Below are 25,324 nucleotides of genomic sequence, written 5' to 3'. Positions count from 1 at the left end.
GGCGGGCCAGTGCACGGGCATCACAGTTTATTACATATTTATGCTCCTGTGTGTATGTATATACGTATATATAGTTATGCTTTTGTGTGTGTGTTTATGTGTGTGTGTATATATATATATATATATATATATATATATATATATATATATATATATATATATATATATATATATATATTAGGTGTGCATAAAAATTATTTAAACCACTCTAGAGACTTGCATGTGTTGTAAAATCAAATACAGACAGTAAGACATGCAAACATTAGACTGTTTACCTTCTGTTTGTCTGTAAGCAGACATATGAGGTTGAAGAGGTGACAAGAGATTATCCAGAAGGTTCAGCAGGCTCTCTAAAACTCCACTGTTACTCAGTGATCTTTGTCCAATGCAGGAAAGCAGCATGAAAACCCTGTAAATACAGCAATTAACACTAAATGGAAACTATAACAAGAAAAAAGTCACTTGCATAGTCACATTATGCAGCAATTCTGCATTTCTTTCTTTCTACAATTTACTCTACAGCAAAGTTATGCCTGACTAGTACCAAATATTCTGCATGCTGCACTAACATAATGACCGATCTACTATAAATGATGATAAATATCAGGCTGTGGGAGGGTTTCTCTTTGATAAGTTGTGTCTGAACAGAGGAACCAGGCATGGCTGTCCTCTTTCTCCTGCATTACTTGAGTTAACTTTAGAACCACTGGCAAATAAAATAATGGACTCCGAAATTCAAAGATATAACTGGTAAAGCAATCAAGAAATGTTGTCTTTATTTGCAGACGATATTATTTTGCACCTGATAAAACCAGAAAAGAATATCACAGTTTTCTGGAACATTTTGAAACAGTTTCAAGTTTTTTTGAGATATAAAATGAAAGAAGATAAAGCAAAGGCTATAGCTGTAAACGATGTACACACACATTAATTGGTTCATCAATATCTATATTTATTAGGAAATTATAAAATGAAGTATATAGGAGTTGAGGTTAAAAAGTATATGGCAACTAAGGAAATGTGGGGAAAGACTAAACACAAAAACTGAGAAACTGGAAGCTCTTGTTTATCAATATGGATAGCAGGACACAAGCAGTAAAATGTTTTTAGTAATTTTAGTTTTACATGCAACAAGTCAGACATTTTATAAACCAGAGAAGTTGTGGATATAATTAATAAATAGTTGAAGGATTTTATCCCAGGAGGGAAGAAGGCAAAAGTCAAGTGGGGTAAGTTGATCCTTCCAATAGCACAAGGTGGTTTAGAGTTACTTGAAATTATGGAATATTTTAGAAAACACAGTTAAGGCTATTATAAATAACACAAGCAGAAAGCTACAATTCAAAGTCGAAAAAGATGACAAAGCAGGAAGGAAATTCAAGTAAGCAGAAGGTGGGATTTTGGATACAGACTCTTAAAGAGAACAAATCATACAGAATATATTATATTCATAAAGTAGCAGAAAGTATTCTAAGAACAGTCAAAACTGGAACGGAGAAAGGATATTCTGCCGATAAGGATAACTGCAATTAGGGGTACAGACAATAGACAAGAGCGGGGCTGGAATTTATTGGAGAAAACTGGCAAAAGAACCAAGGTAATGGGAAGAAATAATTAGAGAGAGAAAGAATAGAATGGAAAGAGGCAAAAAAGACATCTGGACTGCAGGCTAGAGACTGCCTTCCCTTTTCTTTCAGGGACTGATATCAGAATACAGACAAAGAGAAATGTCTAGGGGAATCCAAAGTGAAAGACCTGCACTGGTAGAGTTTTTTAGATGAAGCTAAAACAGAACCTGATGTTAAAAAAAGGATAATTACTAGGGCATATAACATATTCCATGACAACCACAGGAATTAGAGGAGGTTAGAAAAGATTGTGAATTGCTAATCTAATTTCTCTTCCCAAAGAACCAATGGGAGGACATATGTATAGCTCCCATGCATGCAACAAAGTCTAGAAGATTTAGGATTTTTGTTTGGAAATGTTTGAGAGGTATTTTTATATCCTAAGCAGACTTCAAATAATTTTTCCTCGGTTAGGCAGCAAATGCTGGAAGTGTGGCAGGGACGAAAGAGGCAACTGGGAACATATGTTTTTGGAGTGTAATGAGTTGGCAGATTCTAAAAATTCCAGAATACTTTGTCAGAAACACTGGGTGAGCAAATGGCTATAACTAAAGAAAATATTTTTTTGAGTTGGGATACTTACGGACCTGAATTGCCTAGGCATAGTAAGGTCTTGTTAAGTTTAATTCTACTGGTGCCAAAAATGCAATTACTAGAAAACGAAAATCAGAGTCTAAACTAACAGCATTTGAAGTAGTGAATTTATGACAGAGGTAAGAGGATTGGAAATGGGATCTTTAGAAAAGGACAGCAGCAAATTACATACAAGAAATGAAAACTGTGGAAACAGTAAATGGAGAAAATGTTTTAGAGGAAGAATTAGGTTTAAGGGAAGGCAGGAATTGACCAATTTTTTAATGTTGGATTGACTACATCATACAAGGGAATGAATATATGTGATGTATAATGTTTGTAACTGTGAACAAGTTAATATGGTTTATTTTCTTTTACATAAATGGTAAGTTTGGCAATATCACATGTGATAATTCAATAAAGGTATTAAAAATGCCTGGTGCATAACAGCAAACATTTAGTGCAACAGCCAAATTTTTATTAAATGCATACCTTTTCTGTAGCTATAGAAATTTCTGTACCTTGTACTCTCTTTCGATGAATGAACTTTTTGAAAACCTACATCAATGTACGTGCATTTTTGGGGAGGTGGGCACAAATAAATAATTTGTATAACACTTGAAATTAAACATACAAATATAAAATGGCAGGTACAAAATGTTACTATTGGCCTGGGAAGTTATCTCCAACAGTATCAAATGACTCTAAGAAGTAGAATATTGTCAGTATGGCCACAAACCAGTCTGGAGCTTAAGAAAGAAGGGCCTCAAAGATAGGCAACTTGAAGGTAAGGAAAGTATTAAAAAAAAAATCACAGATGAAAAAACATCTAAATGCACATTTGTGCAAGATATCGTAAGTCTATTATCTAAAAATATCAAAATTATTCAGCCTGGGTTTGACTGTAGGAATTGATGCAGTAGATGTTATGGTGCCATTTACAACCAAACAAAACTTAGAAATATCAATATTTTTGTGTAGAGGGACTATACAATGAAAATACTCATCTCTAGTTGAAAGTAAACAAAGTACAGTTTTGTACCTACCATAAATGTAGATGTTCAAGTGTTCACACTGCTGCAGTCATTACACTTGGGTTATCCTGCAGTCAGGCGGTTCCCCAGTCGGCCTGAGTTCCAAAGTCTTGGTCCGGCGTCGGTTGCTGTCGCTTCCTCCCTGACGTCAGTGTGACAGGGGTATATAAGATGCAGCCGACGCCATTTTCTTCAGTTTTTCTTGCCCCAGATGTCAGGTGCCCCCAAATAGGTAGGCAATTCAAATTGCTAATAAAACATAAGAAAAGCAAACAACAACTGTCAGTTACCAGCAAATACTCCCCATAGGTAGTAAAGAGTAAATGACCTAGGTACGCACCAGCAGTAAAGAGGGGAGGGAGGGTAACCTGGACTGCAGCAATGTGAACACTCAAAAGTACAGTTTTGTACCTACCATAAATGTAGATGTTCGAGGATTCCATTGCTGCAGTCCTAACTATTGGGTATAGTCCGCATCCAGTCGGCCCGAATACCAGAGCGGTCAGGGCGTCAGGGTACTAATGCGCATGACCGGCGTCATATCCTCAGTCTTTTCTTGCCCCAGATGTCAGAAGACCCGAAAAAGACAAGGCCCAAAATACCTGTACCAAAACATGAACAATATATACAAAAATAGAAGCAGGTAAACTCACCTACACAACCACCCCTAAACACAGAGGGAAGGAGGGACTGCAGCAATGGAATCCTCGAACATCTACATTTATGGTAGGTACAAAACTGTACTATGTTCTTCGCTTTCCATTGCTGCAGTCCTAAAGAATCCCAAAGCAGAGGTAAGGGAGGCTGGCAAATCATAAAGAAGCAGGAGCTGACAACATGCCTTGCAAAACAGCTGTGGCAAAACCAGCCCTAGACTTAGAGTAGATAGGAAGGTGATAATGCTTAGAGAAAGTATGCACTGAACTCCAAGTAGCTGCTTCCAAAATATCCTTTGTTGCCACCCCCCCGTAGAAATGCTGTTGAAGTGGCAGTAGCCCTAGTGGAATGAGGCCTAATCCCAGCTGGAACCTCCTTGCCATGATGGGAATAACAAAATGCAATGCAAAAGCCAATCCACCTAGAAATAGTTTGTTTTGACACAGGCTTGCCCTGTGAACTCAAAGCAAAAGAAACAAACAACTGCTGAGACTGCCTAAAATCCTTAGTCCTGCTTAAGTAATAAATTGCCTGTGTACATCTAAAGTATGCAAAATCTTTTCCCCTTTATTTTGGGGGTCTGCATAAAAAGTAGGCAAATGAATAGTTTGGTTTAAAGCCACACTAGAAACCACCTTAGGCATAAAGGAAGGATTAGTACGTAATGATACCCTATCCTTATGGAAAATCAAAAGGGCTCGACTGCCATAAGGGCCTGCAACTCAGACACCCTTCTTGCAGAAGTAATAGCCAACAAAAAGCAGTCTTCCATGACAAATATTTCAATTCAGCAGTAGCCGAGGCTCAAAAGGTTGTAGAGTAAGTTTTTCCAACACAAAATTGAGATCCCAAGCAGGAGTAGGAGCTCTACGGGGGTCTTATATTTTTGCCCCTCTAAGAAACTGCTTGAACAAAGGATAAAACAATGGTGGGTCACAATCATAGTGAGCTGAGATTGCTGCAGCATGAATCTTAATGGAAGAGAAGGACAGACCCTTGTCCAGTAACTCAGTAAGATATTGAAGAGCCATACTCAAATTAGGCTCAGAAATCTCCAAATTCTTTGCTTTACTCCAAAATAAAAATCTCTTCCATTTTGCTGCACACTTTCCTTGTACTAGGTCTTCTAGCTTCCTAATCACATTTAAAACTTGTTGAGGAAGTTGAGACCTGCTGTGTTTCAACACAGAATATGCCAGGCTGTCAGATGAAGAGAGTGAAGCTTGACATTGAGCAGATGACCGTCCTGCTGGGAAAACAGATGTGGAATCAAAGGTTAAGGCCATGGAGGCTTCTTTACCAGACTAGTAGAGGGTACCAGTGTTGCCAAGGCCAATCTGGAGCTATCAAAATCATCCTTGGCCTGTCCTGTCTGACCTTTAACAGTACCTTTGGAAGAAGAGGCAGAGGTGGAAAGGCATACACATGAAGGTTTGTCCAACTGAAAGACAGAGCATCCACTTTCCAAGCTGTGTGATGAAACCCCTTTGTGCAAAACTGTGGCAGCTGGTGGTTTAGTGGAGAAGCGAACAGATCTATGTCTGGAGTTCCCCATGACACTGTCAATTTCTGAAATACATGAAGATCCAGTTTCCACTTGTGGGGATCCATGATTTGTCTGCTTAACACATCTGCTAAGGAGTTCTGTGCTCCTGGCAGAAACCTTGCCTGAAGAGTTAGGTGCAAGCGTAGCGATCTCCCATAAAATCATCGCTTGCCTGCCTAGAGGATAAGAATGTGTTCCCCCTTGTTTGTTGAAGTACCACATGACAGTTGTGTTGTCTGTTAGAATCAACACCTGCCCTGGAAGAAGTAACTCCTTGAAAGCCAGCAATGCGAACTGGACTGCTAACATCTCCTTCATGTTGATATGTAGATGCTGTAGTCTGGCAGGCCACTTGTCTTGTATCCACTTTCCATTTAGATGAGCTCCCCAAGCAATGTCTGAGGCATCTGTCGGTAAAATCTGACTCACAGAGAGTCCCTTGTTTAGGTGACATTCCTGAGCCCACCACAAAAATTCTCTTTGAAGGCAAGGTATTATTTGAATGACAGTGTCTAAATCCTGGCAGTGCTGTGTCCATACATTTTGAGATACCATTGTAACTTCCTCATATGCAGTTTGGCATTGGGAAGCACCAGAATACAAGATGCCATGAACCCTAATGCTTGAAGGACTGTCTCTGCAGTCAGCACGGACTGATGAGATAGTTGATGGAAGTAAAGTGATAGACTCTTTTGTTTGTCCGGGGTTAAAAGGCCATCTGGGCTGCTGTATTCAGTCTCACACCCAGAAAGCACATGTCTTGAGAGGGTACTAGACTGGACTTTATTTCGTTCACAGAATACCCTAGGCATCTTAGCACTGCTATAAGATATTCCAGATGCTGTAGAAGGTCTTCCTTTTCTTGAGCCAGAATCAGGCAGTCGTCTAAATAAGGATAGATTTGAAGTCCTTGTAGCCTGAAGTAAGCTATCACTGGAGCCAGAAACTTTGTGAATACTCTGGGTGCAGTAGATAAGCCAAAGGGCAATGCAGAGAACTGATAAAGAGAATTTCCAGCTCGAAACCGCAGATACTTCCTGTAACTTAGCCTGATAGGCACATGAAGGTAAGCTTCCTTGAGAACTAAAGTAACCATCCAGTGATCTTTGCCCAGCAGGGGTAAAAGCTGTTGTAACGTCAACATCTTGAACTTGGGAATGTCCAGATAAGTGTTGAGGAGAGATAAATCCAAAAGCAGTCTCTACGTGTTCCCCTTTTTTTGGTACTAGGAACATGCGAGAATAAAATCCTAGGCCCCTTTCTGATACAGGGACTGGCTGAATGATGTCCAACACCCATCTGTCTTGAATAATTAAATTCCAATTTTCTTTGAAAAGAGACAGTCGTCCTTCCAAAGGAGCTGCCAGACGAGAATCTACTGGCAGCTGAAAAGGCAGGTCATTGGGTCTGTTTACGAAAGGACTGACCCCTGCCCTCACCAGAAGTCTGAGCAGGTGAACTCCCTGTTCTAGGCCTAAAAGAACCTTGAGCCCTGCCCCTACCACGTCTAGACCTACCCCTAGACTGGGAATCATAAGCAGGATATGTCCACCCCTTAGCAGGCCAATTTCTACTAAGTGGCTGTACCTGCAAAAATCTTTAACAGTTTGCATAGACTTAGCTTTGTCCTCCATTTTCTTTAAAACTGCTTCCACAGGTGAACCAAACAACACATCAGACTGTAAAGGAGCATCCAAAATCCGTGTCTTAACATGCTCAGCCAAATTTTGATCCCTCAACCAGGCATGCAAGAACAGAACTAGTGGCAGCCACCCTCGAGGAGGCCTGCACAGCATCAAAACCACATTGCAAAGAATGCTTGCCCACTTGTTCAGACACATAAACTAAATCCAGCAAGTCTTTACAATCAATACCTTCCGCCAAAGCATCCACCTTAGATTTCAATTGTGAAAGGAGATAATTTTGATATTTCAGCATGTGAAACTGACAATTCAACGCCTCATGGCTAGAGTGGAAGAAGTATACACTTTCTTACCCCACCTATCTAACGCCCTTGCCTCTTTGTCAGTGGGAACAGGATTCTTAACCACAGAGGCCTTAACACCTTTAGGCCCCTGAGAAACAGTTTCTGGGTCTAGGACTCTTAAACAAATACTTATGAGCGGGCACCCTATAGTACCTATCAGGTTTAACAGGAGCAGGAGGCAAAGAATCAGGGTTCAGGGAAGCCTCTGCAAAAACATCTTCCACCACATTCAACACAGGAGGTATAGCTAAGGGCCTATGCTGGGGTAAAAACAAGAATTCCCTAAGTCTCTTCCTGGAATCAGAGTAATCCTGGCCTTCCCATTTAAAGTGCTCCCTCATGGAATGCAGAGTCTCTGAAAAAGAAAAATCCTCAGGAGGAGAAGGAGTGGCATCATCCACATCAGAAACAGAATAACGAGGATACTCCAGCAAATCTTCCGCAGAAGACTCAGAAGCCCCTGAACCCTGTTCAAAACTGTCAAACTCTGACATCCGGTTAAATACTGAGGCAAGAAAAAACCAAAATGTTCCCCAACGGGGTACTTAGCCAACTCTGATTCGGTCTGAAACTCCGGAAATATTTCAGAACGCCAACCTGCACAAACTGCTTCTGCATCGGACCACGCGCAAAAGACTGAGGATATGGGGTCGGCGATGCGCATTAGTACCCTGACGTACTGACGTCAGTCTAATGCGCCCTGACCGACGTCAGCCTTATACTCTGGTATTCGGGCCGACTGGATGCGGACTATACCCAATAGTTAGGACTGCAGCAATGGAAAACGAAGAACATCATCTACATTTATGGTAGGTACAAAACTGTACTATGTTCATCGTGTTACACTGCTGCAGTCATTACACTTGGGTAGAATCCCAAAGCTGAGGTAGGGTGGCTGGTACTATAATGCATTTGGGGTGGCTATAAGGCCCTGCAGCACTGCAGAGGCGAAGCCAGCTCTGGATATGGAGTATAGCAGCAGGTGGTAATGCTTGGTGAAGATATGCACAGAGCTCCATGTTGCTGCTTCCAAAATATCCTTGGTAGGTACTCCTCTGAGGTAGGCCGCTGAAGTGGCTGTTGCCCTGGTGGAGTGAGATCTAATGCTGGTAGGCACAGGTTTTCCATGGTGTGTATAGCAGAAACGTATGCAATGTCCTATCCATTTGGAAATAGTCTGTTTTGAAATGGCTTTTCCCTGTGCTCCTGCAGCATATGCAACTAATAATTGCTCAGATTTTCTGAAAGCTTTGGTTTTGTCCACGTAGAAGCGTAACTGTCTGTGAATGTCCAAAGAATGCAGTAGTCTCTCCCCTTTATTCTGTGGTTTTGGATAAAAAGTTGGCAAGTGAATAGTTTGGTTCAGAGACACACTTGAAACCACCTCAGGCATAAAAGTAGAGTTAGTTCTTAAAGACACCCTGTCCTGGTGGAAAATAAGGAATGGTTCCACTGCCATTAGTGCCTGTAATTCTGAAACTCTTTGTGCTGATGTTAGTGCCAGGAGCAGAGCAATTTTCCAAGAGATATATTTTAATTCTGCTGTGCTAGCTGGCTCAAAAGGAGGTAAGGTCAATTTTTCCAAAACAAAGTTGAGGTCCCAAGTTGGAGTTGGTGCTCTACGGGGTCGGTCTTATGTTTTTTGCTCCTCTGAGGTACTGTTTTAGCAAGGGATGAGAGAAAATTGGTGGATCCGTGTTGTAGTGGGCAGAGATGGCAGAGGCGTGTATCTTTATGGATGAAAAGGAAAGGCCTTTGTCCAGCATCTCAGTCAAATATTGTAGTACCTGAGGAATATTTGGCACAAGAGGGTCAAGGCTGTGAGCCTGGTTCCAGGCACAGAATCTCTTCCATTTATCCGAATAGGCTTTCCTGGTACTGGGTCTTCTGGCCTCCAGGATGACAACCATAACTGCTTTGGAGAGAAGCAGTGCTTGTTTGGCTAAGGTATCTTCCATGCAGCTAGGTTTAAGGTCTTTAGCTGGCTGTGATGTATCTGATTGTTGTTCTGAGACAGCAGATATGGAATCTGAGGCAAAATCCAGGGTGGTCCTTGTGCTAAGTTTTTTAAGATTGGGTACCAGTGCTGGCGTGGCCAGTCTGGTGCAATCAGGATAATATTTGGCTTATCTTGCCTGGCTTTTATGAGTACTTTTGGTAGAGGAGGCAAAGGTGGGAAAGCGTATACTTGTAGGTTTTTCCAGCTGAATGAGAGGGCATCCACTTTCCATGCTTGTGGATGGTAACTCCTTGTACAAAATTTCTGTAGCTGGCAATTCCTTGAGGATGCAAACAGATCTATGTCCGGGCTCCACCATTTTTGCATTATCATTCTGAATATTTGTGGATTCAATTCCCATTCATGGGGATCCATGATATTTCTGCTTAAGTCGTCTGCCAGTGTGTTTTTCTCTCCTGGCAGGAATTGTGCTTGTAGATGAACTTGATAGTTTATGGCTGTGTTCCACAAGGTCATGGCTTGTCTGCAGGGGGGGTAGGAATGGGTGCCCCCTTGCTTGTTTATGTACCACATAACTGTGGTGTTGTCTGTCTTTAGTAGTTGTTGTCCTGGATGCAGCAGGTCCTTGAAAGCTATAAGGGCATTTTGTACAACTAGAATCTCTTTTTGGTTGATGTGAAGATGCCTTTGTTCTATGGGCCACTTGCCCTGAATACATTTTCCTGCCATGTGTGCTCCCCAGGCGTAATCTGATGCATCTGTTGTCAGTGTTTGCCTGGCCGTGGGTTGAGTAAAAGGCTGGCCCTTGTTGAGGTGACAAGCCTGAGCCCACCATCAAAACTCCTTCTGAAGGCAAGGTATTAGTGGTATAACTGTTTCCAAACTTTGACAGTGTTGAGACCATACACTCTTTAGGTACCATTGTAGTTTTCTCATATGCAGTCTGGCATATGGAATTAGTAGCATGCAAGATGCCATGTAGCCCAAGGCCTGCAGAATTTTTCTTGCAGGGAGTTGGGTCTTTGTTGCCATCAACTGAAAGTATTGAGTCAGTTGTCCTTGCTTGTCTGGCATGAGATAAGCCATCTGGGCCGTTGTGTTCAAGCTGGCACCCAGGAATATTATCTCTTGTGAGGGCACTAGTTTTGATTTCTTTTCGTTTACTGTGTACCCCAGACAACTTAATAACTTTTTTACAAATGCCAGATGCTTTAGGAGAATGTCTTTGCTCTCTGCTTGAATCAGGCAGTCGTCCAGGTACGGGTAAATTTAAATTCCTCTCTGTCTGCAAAATGCAATTACTGGTGCCAGGCACTTTGTGAAGACCCTGGGCGCAGTAGATAAGCCAAAGGGCAGTGCAGAGAATTGATAATGCATTGGACCAGCTATGAATCTGAGACATCTTCTGCAGTTTTGTCTGATAGGGACATGCAGGTATGCCTCCTTGAGGTCTAAGGTCACGAGCCAAGCTTGCTTGCCCAGCATGGGGAAGAAGCTGCTGTAATGTCAACATTTTGAATTTCGGAACATCCAGGTAAGTGTTTAGAGAAGAAAAATCCAGAATGGGCCTCCAGGCTTTGTCTTTTCTGGGCACCAGAAAGAGTCGAGTAAAATCCTTGTCCTTGTTCCTGTGGAGGTACCTTTTGAATAGCTCCCATGTTCATGAGTGCTGTAATTTGTTTTTGAGCCTCTGCCCACTGATTTGGTGGCAGATTTGGAATTCCTTTTAACCTTGGCATAGTGTGAAAGTGGAACCTGTAACCTTGAGATACGATATTGAGAACCCATTTGTCTTTGGTGATCATATGCCAATTGTGATAGAAAAGAGCCAGTTTTCCTCCCAAGGGGGCTGCCAAGAGAGAGATTTTGGCAAATGTAGTGGGAAGTCATTGGGACTGTTTTTTGTAAGGTTGGTGTCTGTCTTCCCCTTCTTTCTGGCCTGATGCACCCCCATTGTCGAGGCCTGTAAGGACCGCTGTCCTCTACCTCTTGGACGTCTGTATCTGCCCCTTTGAGGTCTGTCCATAACTGGAAAGGACCAATTCTTTGTTGGCCAGTTTCTGCTAAATCGAGGAGGCTGTACCTGTAAGAAATCCTTCACTATTTGCATAGATTTTGCCTTATCCTCCATTTTCTTTAGTACCTCTTCTGCCTTAACTCCAAATAAAACATCATGCTGCAAAGGTGCATCCAGTAGTTTAGCTTTAACATGATCTGGTAATGTATGTTCTTTTAACCATGCATGTCTTCTAATGACAGAGCCTGTAACTGCTGCTCTACAGGAGGCCCCTAAAGAATCAAAACCACATTGCAAAGTATGTTTTCTCACTTGCTCAGCAGCATGCAATAAATCTTGCATTTCCTTAAATTTAGGAGGATCTGTATCTGAAAGCATTTTTTGCTTCAACTGAAACATCAAAAAATGCTGATATTTTAGCATGTGAAATTGGCAATTTAAAGTTCTCATTGCTAAAGTTGCAGACATATATACTTTGTTTCCCCATCTGTCTAATGCTCTGGAGTCTCTGTCAGAGGGAACTGGATTCTTTGCTGATGAGGCCTTAACCCCTTTGGGTCCCTGAGAAATAGTTTCTGGGTCTGCCACTGGGATTTTATACAGAAATTTGTGTGAGTCAGGGACTCTGTAATACCTGTCTGGTTTAACTGGAGCTAGCGGTAAGGAATCAGGATTTAAGCTGGATTTAGTATACACATCATCCACAATATCTAATACTGGCGGAATAGCAAGGGGTCTGTGTTGAGGCAATAGTAGGAATTCTCTGAGCTTTTTCTTGGATTCTGAGTAATCCTGGCCTTCTCAATGGAAATGCTCCCTCATGTTGTGTAAGGTTTCCCCAAAAGAGTAATCCTCTGGTGGAGAGGCTGATGGAATTGATTCCTCAGCATCAAAATCCTCATAAGGGGGTAAAGAATAACCTAGGTCTGAGGATGAATCCGAGGAAATGGACACCTGGTCGGATGAGTCATAATCTGCATCCTGTCTAGGCCTTTTATCAGGTGGGGGATGGGACCCCCTGATCAGAGTGATTAGGTCTTCAGCCATTTTGAGCATTTGTTTCTTAGGCATGGAGGCCTGTCCTGGAGACTGTATTTGTTTCTTTGTTTTTAAAGGTGGCTTAGACTTAGAAGAGGGTTTAATGCTTAGCTGAGTAGGTCTGAAGACACCCTCTGAAGCTGCGGGTTGCTCATGTACTCCAGATCCCTCAGCAGGGTCGGTTTCGGTTGTCTGTAAAACTTGTGTGTCCGAGAGCCCAGCCATCTCCACTAGGGAGTCGGTGGCCGCCTGTGGTTCGGTGGCCACCTGTGGTTCTGCAGAAGTGGTCATCAGGGACTGCGAAGACGGCTCGCTGAAAACCGGAGAACCGGCGACTGGCCTAGAAGAGGCTTCGTCTTCAGTTTTGAGCCTCGGATGCCTGTCTTTGTCTTTGCGCTTTTTATGAATTGCAGTCATCGGAAGTTCCGACGGCATGGTGTAATTAAATTTTCTAACTGAAGAAAATGGCGTCAGCTGCATCTTATATACCCCTGTCGCACTGACGTCAGGGAGGAAGCGACAGCAATCGACGCCGGACCAAGACTTTGGAACTCAGGCCGACTGGGGAACCCAAGTGTAATGACTGCAGCAGTGTAACACGATGAACATCAGATGTGAGCTTAAATGTACCTTGGCAAATGTAAAAATTCCTTAAGTCATGCATTAGATGTTTAGTAAATGTTTGGTGCATTTCACCCCACCCCATTATGGTACAGTAAACAACTTCCTATGTTTATTTGGGTAGACAGCTGAAATGCTCTACAAATATTTTTTGCACCTTTCTCAACAATTCCCCTCTATAGAGAAGCCTTGTGAGCAATGCTAATCTGACTGACAAAATCTGAATATAAACAATTAACTTTGCTTCAGAGCAGCTTTGGCACGGAGTGTACATTCAGTCATCATTTGCAGTATTGTCTGCTGAGCAACAGCAAACACTAGTCATCAAGACCTACACCATTTTAGTTCTGACTGAAGAATAGTAAGTACTAAAAATATTATATACTGGAAGCAAATCAGAAGACACCAAAGATCATTTTCAATGATTAGCAATGGAAGCAGCTTAATTTATTCACTAAACAAATTAATTTGGTAAAAGATATTACTAAAAATATACTGGAAGAAGCTTTTGCCCCTAACATTTTACACATTTTTAGCAGAACAATGTACACACAATGTTTGCATTTTGAATTAATTACACCTCCCTATATCATCATGTATCACATACACTTTAAATTACTTATGCAGTGCTTTGCTTAAACTTGCACATCAATGTGCCAAAATGCTGTGTGAAGGAAAAAGTTTACTTACAAAGCCACCCTCTACAACTGATGATATCCACGGGCTTCTCAATTAGCAAGGTGTTTATTATCAAGCTGTCCTTTTTCTGGAGAGGGCAATCCACATATATAACTGTCAAGAAGTATCCCACTTTCATCAATGTTACTGGAGAAATGGATATAGGGGTTGGTATAATGGTTAAGGAGTTTACCTCACAGACAAAGTACTGAATACTTACTGGCTGTGTGTGTAATAGCCCATAGACATAGCCTAGTATTTACCTAGGAACTTATAAATGAATGAAGCAGACCCTTCCGTCTTTCATTTCTTTCCCACCAAGACTGATGAGGAGAGAAACCAAGAAACTAAATGCCCACATCTGTGTCACAAAAAGCTATGAGAGACAGAATAAGAGACCAATATGTCTAATGGAGACTGGAAGAAGTGTTGCGACCTTCTTGAATGAGAAACCCCAGAAAATCTGTTTTTCTACTACGCACTTGCTTATCTAGCCAGTCACCTTGGAGTTTTTGGTCCAAGAGGTATTAACTGCTTACTTATGAATTTGCTCAGATAAGTCCATTAAGGACAGCAGTTGCAAACTACACCCTCACTCAGGCATAGATGCCAGATATTCAATCCACAGCACTGGGTAGACAGGGTTACATTATCATACATGACCTGCATGAAAGAACCCCTTAAAAGCAACAGCCAAAGAGTTTAACACATTTAACACAGCTCTGCCTACCTATCCCCGACAGTCTTTACACTTAGGAAACATTACTTATTACTGTCCTAAGAAAGATGACATGGTATGTTTGGATACTCAAGTTATGTTGTCCTCCTTTAGCAAACAAAAAGATATTCTGCTCCTCCACACTGACATACACAGAATGGAGAGAAGAGTCCGAAAGGGGAGATGAAATCAGCAAAAAAAAAAAAAAAAAATACTGCTGGAACTGAATTCATATTTAAGCCTTGGTGAGTACCTTCAAACGATGGACCTTGTTTTCACAAAATCTCACCAAAATGAAAAAAGTGCCCAATCCTGGTGTATGCACTGATGGCAGAACTAAAAAAATGGCAGTGTAGAATCTCCAAGACAGGGAAACATTGCTGAAATGGGGTTAGGCCAGGCTCAAGGGAGTATACCTCCCCTGTTGTAGAATTAATTAATAGTTCACAAAAAATAAAAAAAATGACAGGTCCAAAAAAATGCCATAAAGATGACAGAGTGGTCTACTGAGGATAAGGAAGAAGTTATACATTGCTGCTATTATGCAAGGAGAACAAAATTTCCAGACAGAAGATATTCACAAAGATTAAAAGACAAATTAAAAGAAAGAAAAATACTGGCACAAGAAAAATCGTCAAAAGCTTCAAATAAAAATTTTACAGTCATTAATACAATAGATCCATGAAATCATTACATAAACTATGAAACTTTGGGCCACCTAGACAAAGGAGCAAAACAGGAAGTGCCAAAATACAAAGAACAAAACTCAGAGGTTTTTGAAAGGTATAAAAAAGAAACATGGACATGGGAAAGAAAACAAGGTTGGATATGGTGCAATATTTATGCAAAGGAGAAAGCCAAACTAATCAATACAAAAAAGCAGCTCCAAAGATTTGCAGAGAAATACAGGCAAAGGCACCCAGATGTGAAAACTTTCACAATACAAAATATAAGAAAACAAAAGGGGGGATGTAGAGCAGAGAATTAGTAAGGTAGAAGTTAAGCAAACAGAAACTGAAGTCATGGATTAAGTGTAGAAAATCCAACACAGGCCATGTTGTAGCACGATAGAACAATGAATCCACAGATTAAGGAGCAGTGAGTGGAGGGGAGGCGTCTGAAGAAATATGGACATGGGAAACAGAGATCTGATATGGTGTAACATTTTTTAAAGATGCAGCGAAGATATTTGAAGAGAAATACAGGTAAAGGCACCCAAATGTGAAAACTTTCCCAATACAAAATATAAGAAAACAAAGGGGGGATGTAGAGCAGAGGATTAGTAAGGTAGAAGTTAAGGAAACAGAAACTGAAGTCATGGATTATATGCAAAAATAACAAAACAAAGTAAAAGTAACTCACAGTATCAAAACAGAGGAGTATCTATCATACACCATCATACACTATTCCAAATAATAAACTAAAAAATTGTACAGGCAGAAAAACTTAGATGATACGCAGATAAATACAAAGGAAAAATACAAGATAAGTAATTCATTGATGATGCAAAAGAACTTTTACAGAGAACTGGGAAACAAAGCAAAAAGAATAAAAGCGCCACCAAAAAGAAGAAATAGACAAATTTTAGAAAAATATTTAAGACTACTCTGTGGAAAGAATAGTTGTACAAAATCTTACCATAACCATAGATGTCCTTCTCTTCTATATGCTGCAGTATTCATAACATGAGGGAGTCTGCCCCCGGCTGACTCGTACATCTGGCCAGTAAACAAAAGTCTTAATGCTACTGTAAGGTATGTGCGATGCTGCACATCAGCTAGCATACGTCGGCCATAAAGAGATGTCGGGTATAAAGCAGATGTCAGCACATACTTAGGTGAGGAAACATGCCACCAGGGGTCAGGCAAGCATCAGGGGGAAGGCAGGGGGGTAAGTAATACTGCAGCATATAGAAGAGAAGGACATCTACGGTTATGGTAAGATTTTACATAACTATTCTATGTCCCTCTGTTCACATGCTGTAGTATTCATAACATGAGGGAGAGTGCTAAAGCTCATGCAGAGGAAGACTTGGGCGGAGAAGAAGAAGCACTTTCCACAAAGCCATGCAAAATAGCTCTGGTAAACCCAGCCCTGAACCTAGAGATGACATCTAGTTTATAGTGTTTATTGAATGTATGAACAGAAGACCAGGTAGCTGCTTCCAGGTGAGCATAAATGTCCAAGCCTTTAAAGAAGGCTCCAGAGGAGGACACTGCCCCAGTGGAATGTGCCCTCATAAGAGATGAAGGGCTCTTTGCATCGGGTAAGTAACAGAAAGAAATAGCTTTAGAAATCCAAGAGGAGATAGTTTGCTTGGAAACAGGATGATCCATGGCCCTTGGGTGATAAGAAACAAACAAGCGTTCAGACTTATGCATAGGATTAGTTTTGTTCAGGTAGTATCTGAGTTGCCTGTGCATGTCTAAAGTGTGTAGAATCCTTAGAGGTGATCTTTAAAGGAGTAGGAGGAGGAAAGGTAGGATAAGGGGAAGACGACGCCGAGGTCTGACATACAACCATAAACACACTGAAGAGGCCTTGGGAAAAGGCCTGACAATCTGGTGCTCGATTCTGGGGAACCAGAGAAAACATGTTTAGGTTTAAACTTTTTTCTTTTCAGGAGCTTCTGAGTGGTGGAAGGTGGATGGGCCAGATGTCAGCCTGCACTCCATGATGTCTGTAGGCACATCCTCCACCACGATGATTTGGGTAACGCCACGCAGGCCTTCAGTAATAAGCCATGATTCCCTCCCTACACCCGAATCGGATGCCTGCGAATCCCTCACATACGTGCCGGTAGGGTCCTTCATGGCTTCCAAAGGGATGTCTACCAAATCCAGGACGGCCTCTGGGCCTACATCAGCCTCGAGAGGGACGCCCGGAAGAGAGGAAGCAGCAGAAAGATCAAGCTGAGACTTCTTGGCCTTTTTAGGTTGTGGCTCGTCTGAAGGGCCCAATGCCACCTCCATATCAAGCCCTAAACCCTTAAGGTGCTGAGTCTCAAGATATACTTTAACGGAAGCTAGACAGCTACAAAGGGTTTTGGGTACAAAGGCCTTACAGATAGCACAGGTGGTGTGATCGTGGTCTGGGTCTAAGCAAAACAAGATTGTGTGAATCCTTACGTGGAATCTCTCTTCCACACTGACACTTGCCCTTCCTAGTTTACATGCAATCACAGCACAATACAATAGCCAAAATGTAAAGAAAAAACCTCAACAGGATACTTATCTGAACCAAAGTTCGTGACTTATCTGGCGAGCGACGACCGGAGCAGGCAAATGGAAAGGCGGCAGAAAGGTTCTGAGGTTGGTACGTGCCGATGTCCACTTTATACTAGATGTCTCTTTATGGCCGATGTATACTAGCTGATGTGCGGTGTTGCACGTACCTTACAGTAGCATTAAGACTTTTGTATACTGGCCGGATGTATGAGTCAGCCTGGGGCGAACCCCCTCATGTTATAAATACTACAGCATATGAATAGAAGGACATCATAAAGATGCTGAATGGACAGGAAAATTAAAAGAAACACTAAGAAGTTCATATGTAGAGGATATGAAATGGGATGAAGTAATGGCCAGACAACTTGAAACAAAATTAAGAAAAGCTCTTAACTGGAAAATCCCAGTCCCAGCTGCAATAACTAATGTCTGGCTAAATGTATTAACATCTTTACACAAAGATTTAGCACAGAGTTAAGAATTACTTATATCCACATCCCAAACCAACATGGTTAACAGGAAAAAAATACTCCTCCTTAAGAGTGAACCAGTAAGCCATCCTAAAAACTATAAACCAATAACTTGCCTTCTGAAGATGTATAAACTATATACTGGAAATGGAGAGTTTACAGTCATTTAGAGAAAAACTCAATCATGGCAGTAGAATTAAAGGGTAACAAAAGAAAGACATATGGAGCAAAGGATCATTTGCTGTTAAATAAAGCCAAAATAGAGAATAAAAAGGGGAAGAATCTAGGTATGGCATGTATAGATTGTTAAAAAAATAATCATTTGAAAGCATCCCACATTCATGAATAAAGGAGATCTATAAGACACACCCTACATTGATCAATTGCATTCCAGTGATAAACCACTTTGCAGTTAAGCCATGACAAAGAGCACATCATTAGCCCAGGGATAAAAATTCAAAGGGGGATATTTTAGGGTGATTCTTTGTCATCACTGCTGTTTTTTTTTTTTTTTTGCCCTTAATCCACAAAGCTGTCTATTTAACATACGAGGCCATGGCTACAATTTGGCTCCCAGAAAATGACCTTGTTTAAAGACTTCTCGCCTACTTTGTGTGAATGCCTTAAAACTATATAGTTAATCAGATCAAGGAGTTGAAAGCACTACTGCATGTGATTAAAACTTTCTTAGGATCTGATCTTGATAAATGTGCAAAAGCAATGTTTAAAGCAGGAAAGACCCAGCACAAAAAAAAATAATCTGGGACAGGAACATGACATGAACTTGAGCAGAGGGAATGTATACCTATTTGGGAATTATTGAAGGATCAGCAATAAAACATGAGCAAATGCAAATAAAACTCAGTCAGGAATAGGTTAGAAGACAAACTAACATATAAACAGCATTGACATCTAGGAATAAAGTCTAAACTAGAAAGCAATTTGCCTTTTCTGTTCTTATGGTTTGGAAGGTTGTGACTCGCCCCAAACGATAGTGGATCAACGGACAGGAAAACAAGGAAAAATGCTTCACGCTTACAAAATGATACACAAAAATCAGAGTATACAATGTTATATATTCCTCAATCTGAAGGAGGTAAGGGCCTCCTCGAAACTGATTACATGTACAGATCTGCAGTCATGGGCCTGCAAACATATCTGCTGAACCAGATCCAAACATTGTGAAAGTTTTAAAACATGAGAAGCAGTCTAAGATGACTTCTCTGCTTAGTTTGACACAGGAATGGTTAAAGAGAGATGAATTTAAACCAAAATATGAAAGATTATTAATAGTGACACATGATCATGGACCTCTCTGGACTACTTACACATTAATTTACAAAGTCCATTGAACATGTTGTATGGACAGAAAAATGCAGGTTTATAAAACAGAACTAGAAACAGTTGCACATCTTGTTGCTGCATGTGTTAAGACTGTTGTACTGGGGATTGCATAAACACTACAACACTGCAGTAGTTGAGAAGTACTGGACACCTATACCAGAAAGCAATGTAGAGACTGATGAAGTTTTTATCACATGTGATCACCTATTATAAAGAGTTCAAAAACCGATGCCAGCAAACCAGATATAGTAGTTCAGGAAAAAAGACAAAAGTAGCACTGATCATGTAGAGAGAGAAATAAAGCAATAAAATAGCAGGATTTGCAAACAGAAACAAGAGCAAGGAAGGAGGATACCCAGGCAGTTCCAACAACAGAAGGAGCAAAGCTTCTGATAAAAAGAATTTACAGTCATATTTAGATATGCTACCGATACATGTAACTCCACATGAACTACAGAAAAAGCCAGTTCTGAGCACATTGTGGGTTCTGCAAAGAGCACCTTTGGCTAACATTAAAGCCTGAAGCAATACTAATTTCATGAACTTAAACATATCCTGACTTATGAATGGGGCCCATTCCTGTCATGGTATTAGAAACCCAAAAGAGAGATGCACTGAAGAAAATAAGTCAGCCTTCTCTGATTTTCTAGGCTGTTCAGCAAATCTTCACCTGGATTAGGTTTTCTCAGAATATAAACTTGAAAGTGGATAAAGAGATAAAATGGCTGAATATAAATTTACGTATGGCCTTGAACAGAAAATGTGGACTTGTGCAAAGGGAAACCATCTTTTGTGTATGCCCAGATATAGATCCTTGTATCAGAGGGCTTGTAACACAGAAATTCTTCTAGCAGAAATAACAGCAACATAAAAACCAGCAAAGAAATAATTTAATGGCAGGTAGAGGCAAAAAGAACCAAGAAGCAGTTAAAGGAAAGTACAAATGCATGAATAACTAATCAAGCACATATGAGATGTGAGATCACTGCCTCCCTTCTTTGACTAGGAAATACCCAAAGGCAGATATTCATCCTTCCAATCTAACATCCAGAGATTTTACCAATGTTCTTAAGCTGATCTCTTCCTTCACCCCAGACATCGGTCAACCTTAAGGCTTAAAAGGGAGAAGCTACACATGCCATTTTCAGTTCTTTTTTAGACCAGAAATGGATTAGCTTATGAACCCCACAAGGATCTACATTTGTGCTTGCACATCAGGCCCTACCTGCTCATAAAACTCTACTGGGTACTCCTGGCAACATTACATCTACAGCTGACAGCTGTTCTCTGTTCTAGGCACAGGAGACTCCTGTGCTGCTTGCTAAGTGAAGAGGTCACACAGACATGGCTAACACTTAACACTACCTAAGAATGGTCATAAGGTCTTCATTCCTCACAACTTTCTCTGGAGGAATGCACCAAGAAGGACAGGAGTCTTGTAATGATCCCTCTACTCAAATATTTGCTATGACAAGTTTCTTGTACAACTGTAATCTGCTCACGTTTAAAAACACTGCTGCAGTATACATCCTTATCCATGGGAAGAGTACTAAGTCAGTAAGCTAGTATTCCCCATAGTAGGTGGGATTTATATCATGTCCTGCAAATCCACAGTGGCAAGCCCTGCCTTCCTTTTGAAATAAACATCCAGCTTTTAGTGCCTGGAGAAAATGTGGGCAAGCATCCACGTAGCAGTCTCAAAATTCTCTGTGCAGATACACTGTTGAAGAAATCGTTTACAGTCTTGCCACTCTGGATGTATTTAATGTTAATCCGGCCCATACAGGCCTTTATGCTAGTGAATACAAAAGACTAAGCAGCTTGCTAGCCATTTGGACAAAAAGAAAACTTGTTTACCTGCCTTTCCAGACACAATGGAGCCAAACAGCTGATGTCCGTTTGATCTCTCTTCTCCAAATAAATTAATATTTGGAATGATATTTGTATTTTAGATGTTCATTGTGGAGCTTTTCTCCCTGGGCCTCTGCTGAAAAAGGACATGTCCAGTTGGACTTTCCTGGTAAACAAATGTAAAATAAATAAAATAAACAAAAATATTTGCACGCTATACAAGCATCTAACAAACGGAAATGCTCTTTTCCTTAATTCTGAGGATTTGGGTAAAAGGTAAGAAGCTGAATAGTCTAGTTGAGTGCTAGCTCAGAAACTAACAGGCATTAAGGAGAGCTTAGTCTGAAGGATCATTCTGTTGTTGTGCAACACCTTGTAACAAGTCCTTACACAAGATGGCTTGCAACTCACATATCCTTCTAGCAGAAGAGGCAGTTACCAACATTTTCAGTTACTGAAAAGTTTGGTTATGAAGGGGCGAAGATTACTTTTTCAGTTATAAATTTAAGATCAAGTTTATCATGTAAGGGACAGCAAGCAGCTCAAAGATTTTTGCTGGAATATCCTGGTAAGGTAAGTTTTGCCCTAGTCCCTGGGTATACCCTCACTTCTAAGTGATAAGAGAACCCTGGGATATAGCTTCCACTTATAAAAGACACTGAAAACAGTCCTACTTTTCTACCACCACATTCTGGGATGCAAGAACTTAAGAGACTTGGAGATTCAAGCAATGCTGGACAGCCAACTCCCACACCAACAATCGCCTTGCACAGTCTATGGCAAGGAGTGCCTTCCTGTGTTTTTATATGTTTAAATGCTATATCAATGTGGTATTGTCCATCACGTAACCCTTACGATGCCTGGGGTCAATGCTGAATTGAAAGACTATGGACACATACAAGACCATAATCTCTTCTATAGGTCGACTTACTTGTGCAGCATGGTTTTCCTATAGTTTCCCTGGACTTTTAGTTGCTGCAAATGTTCCTTTGGCAAAGTACAAGGCATGACAGTGAGGGCTGTGTCCCCCTTGAGACCATCATGGGTCTGATCTGGTTGAGCACTACCTGCTGAGCCAAACAAAAAAACTCATTCATGATAGGAGGAATAACAAGTATTACATGATGAAATAGAAATGTCTAACAATGGATTTTACTCATGTCTGGCTAGCAGGGCCATGAACATGTTTGAAGCTAACTAACAGAGCCAATAAAGTGAAGGGGGAGAAGGACGTGTCACATGGCTCTGAAGATCCTTCTGGCTGACAACTACAAAGTTTGCAAAGAAGGCTTCTAAATGGACAGCACTTTCTTTCCAGAGGCAAAAAGTGACATCTGTATTCAGGTGAGCCAACAGGAATTTCTCAGAATTTGTAAGGCCAGACCACATTTTTGGGGGTTGAGGGAGAAGCTCAGAGTGGTTATACAAAGTATGGTAAGTATCAGAGATATCCTGAGTCCTTCTACAGATGGGGACTTGATCAGGTAATCATTGTCCAGGTATAGGCAAATGTGGACCCTCACATCCTTAAGGTCATATATAGTAGAGCGAGATATAGCTGAAAGTTTTTGGGGAAGAATGTAAGGAGACAAGGAAGGAATGTGGCAATGGCCCAAACTTAGGTACTGCTTATGCTTTCTGTAGATGGAAAAGTGGAAAAAGGTATCCTTCAGGTGCAAAGTGACCAAGACGATACCTGTAATCAACCAAGAAATGCAAGACTAAAGTATGAAGTTTCAGCATTTCAAGCTTGGTCACCTTTAATAATTTTTTTTCAGTCACAACAGACCAAAAGAAAAAGCCTCCAGGGATCATCTTTCTTTTAGACTTAGAGGGATCTAGAAATAAACTTGTTCATTGGCTCTCCTGTGGTACTCTTTCCACAGTTCCAGAGCCACTCAGTGGATCAAGTAAAAATGCCATGTGGATTTAGGTCCTGAGAAACTCTTGGCACTACTAGACAAGAGGTCCTGACCTGAAAAAGAAGTTATGTCTTACCATAACGTTCCATCTGTGTTGTTCATCTTCATTCATTCATTACTGATGGGTATCAGTTCTGTCCTTGGAACTGAGTCGGCCTTATACCAAGCTCGCGCCAGTCAAAAATTCTCGAGCTAAGCTTCACCCATAGCGCCCTTCTCCCAGTTACCTCAGATCGAGTTTGCCCGTAACAAGAAAAGCAGAGGCTATATATCTGAGCAAGTTACCTAGAATGACACTGGACCCAGACAATCTCCCAGGAGTCTCTAGGAGGGGTAAAGGAGGGAGGGATGTAATGAATGAATGAAGATCAACAACACAAATTGAATGTTATGGTGAGACAATTTCTATATCTGAAGTTGTTGATCTTCATTCATTCCTTGCTGATGGGGCAGAGTCCCTAACTACCTTTTATGTCCTGGGTGGCCCCTATGGAAGAATATTCCTGAGCACCATCAAACCAAAGGAGGCTCTTCCCCTGGAGACCAGATCCAAATTGTAGTGAGAGATAAAGGTATGGGGAGTAGCCCATGTTGCAGCTGCACAGATATCGTCCATGGATGCCCTTGAATGAAAGGCTTTTGAAGTTGCCACACATCTGATGGAATGTGCTTTGATTTTGCCTGGTATAGGGGTTTTTGAATGTTGGTACGCCAGGAGTATAAAATCTCTTAGCCATTTGGACAGAGTTATTTTAAAGACAGCTTTCCCCAATTTCGGGCCTGAAAAAGATACAAACAATTGGTCTGGTTTGCGGACTTCCTTAGTTCTGTCCAGATAAAATCTCAATCGTCTATGTACATCTAAAAGGTGGAGGCAATATTCTCCCTTGTTCGAGAAGTTAGGAAAGAATACTGGTAGGTCAACAGACTGGTTTACTGTGAAATCTGAAACAACTTTGGGTAGGAAAGAAAGATTTGTCCGAAGTGATACTCTGTCCTTATGAAAGGAAAGAAAACATTAGATTTCTAGCTTGTACACCTGTGAAAAGTACAGTTGTGTACACTTACCATAAATGTAGATGTTCGAGTGTATTCACTGTTGCAGTCATTACATTTGGGTAATCTGCTTGCATGTTGCCCTCAGTCGGCCTGATTAATAAAGCAATTAAACAAAAACACAAAGGTATGCCTCCAATAAAAAAGCAAATACATCAAAAAGGATTTTAAGCATAGTAAAGGAAAGTAGAGGTATAGCCAAAATAAGTTAGGGGGCAGGAGGGAGGGTAACCAGGACTGCAACAGTGAATACACTCAAACATGTACATTTATGGTAAGTGTACACAACTGTACTATGTTCTTCTCGTTTTACTGTTGCAGTCATTACATTTGGGTAGATTCCCAAAGCTATGGTTGGGAGGAGGAGTTTAGAGAACATTAGGGCCAGCTATAAGGCCATGTAAGACTGCAGTGGCAAAGCCAGCTCTGGATTTAGAGAAAACTGGCAAATGATAATGCTTGGTGAAAGTATGTACAGAACTCCAGGTAGCAGCTTCCAGGATGTCCCTAGTAGGAACGCCTCTGAGAAAGGCTGTACAAGTAGATGCAGCCCTGATGGAGTGAGGTCTGATCCCCTGGGGGATAGGTTTACCATGGTGCTTATAGCAGAAATTAATGCAATAGCTTATCCATTTAGAAATGGTTTGTTTTGAAATAGCCTTCCCCTCTGCCCCTGCAGCAAATGCTACCAACAGTTGTTCAGATTTTCTTTGAGGTTTAATCCTGTCCAAGTAGAATCTAAGTTGTCTGCGCACATCCAAGGAATGCAGTATCCGTTCCCCTTTGTTCTGTTGATTGGGAAAGAAGGTTGGCAAATGAATGGACTGATTAAGAGCCACACTGGATACCACCTTGAGCATGAAGGATGGATTGGTTCTGAATGACACCCTGTCCGCATGAAAGATGATGAAAGGCTCCACTGCCATAACGGCCTGTAATTCGGATACGCTTCTAGCTGAAGTGATTGCTAAAAGAAAAGCTGTTTTCCAAGAAAGAA

General features: G+C 41.1%; 1 protein-coding gene across 8 annotated transcripts in view; it reads right to left on the bottom strand.

Moving 5' to 3' along the window:
* BIRC6 (baculoviral IAP repeat containing 6) overlaps positions 1 to 25,324 on the bottom strand; it is a 4,524,268-nt gene that overhangs the window by 2,368,851 nt on the left and 2,130,093 nt on the right. For all 8 annotated transcript variants that reach the window (XM_044058419.1, XM_044058463.1, XM_044058448.1 and 5 more), the window contains exon 31: positions 276 to 409. In XM_044058419.1, coding sequence (XP_043914354.1) covers positions 276 to 409 — 134 coding nt within the window. The remainder of the gene's footprint in view (positions 1 to 275; positions 410 to 25,324) is intronic.

This window comes from Protopterus annectens, chromosome 1.part2, assembly GCF_019279795.1.
Source record: "Protopterus annectens isolate FY-2018-M chromosome 1.part2, PAN1.0, whole genome shotgun sequence".
Classification (NCBI taxonomy): Eukaryota; Metazoa; Chordata; order Ceratodontiformes; family Protopteridae; genus Protopterus; species Protopterus annectens.
The sequence above is the reverse complement of the archived record's forward strand: the minus strand, read 5'-3'. Positions and strand labels throughout refer to the sequence as shown.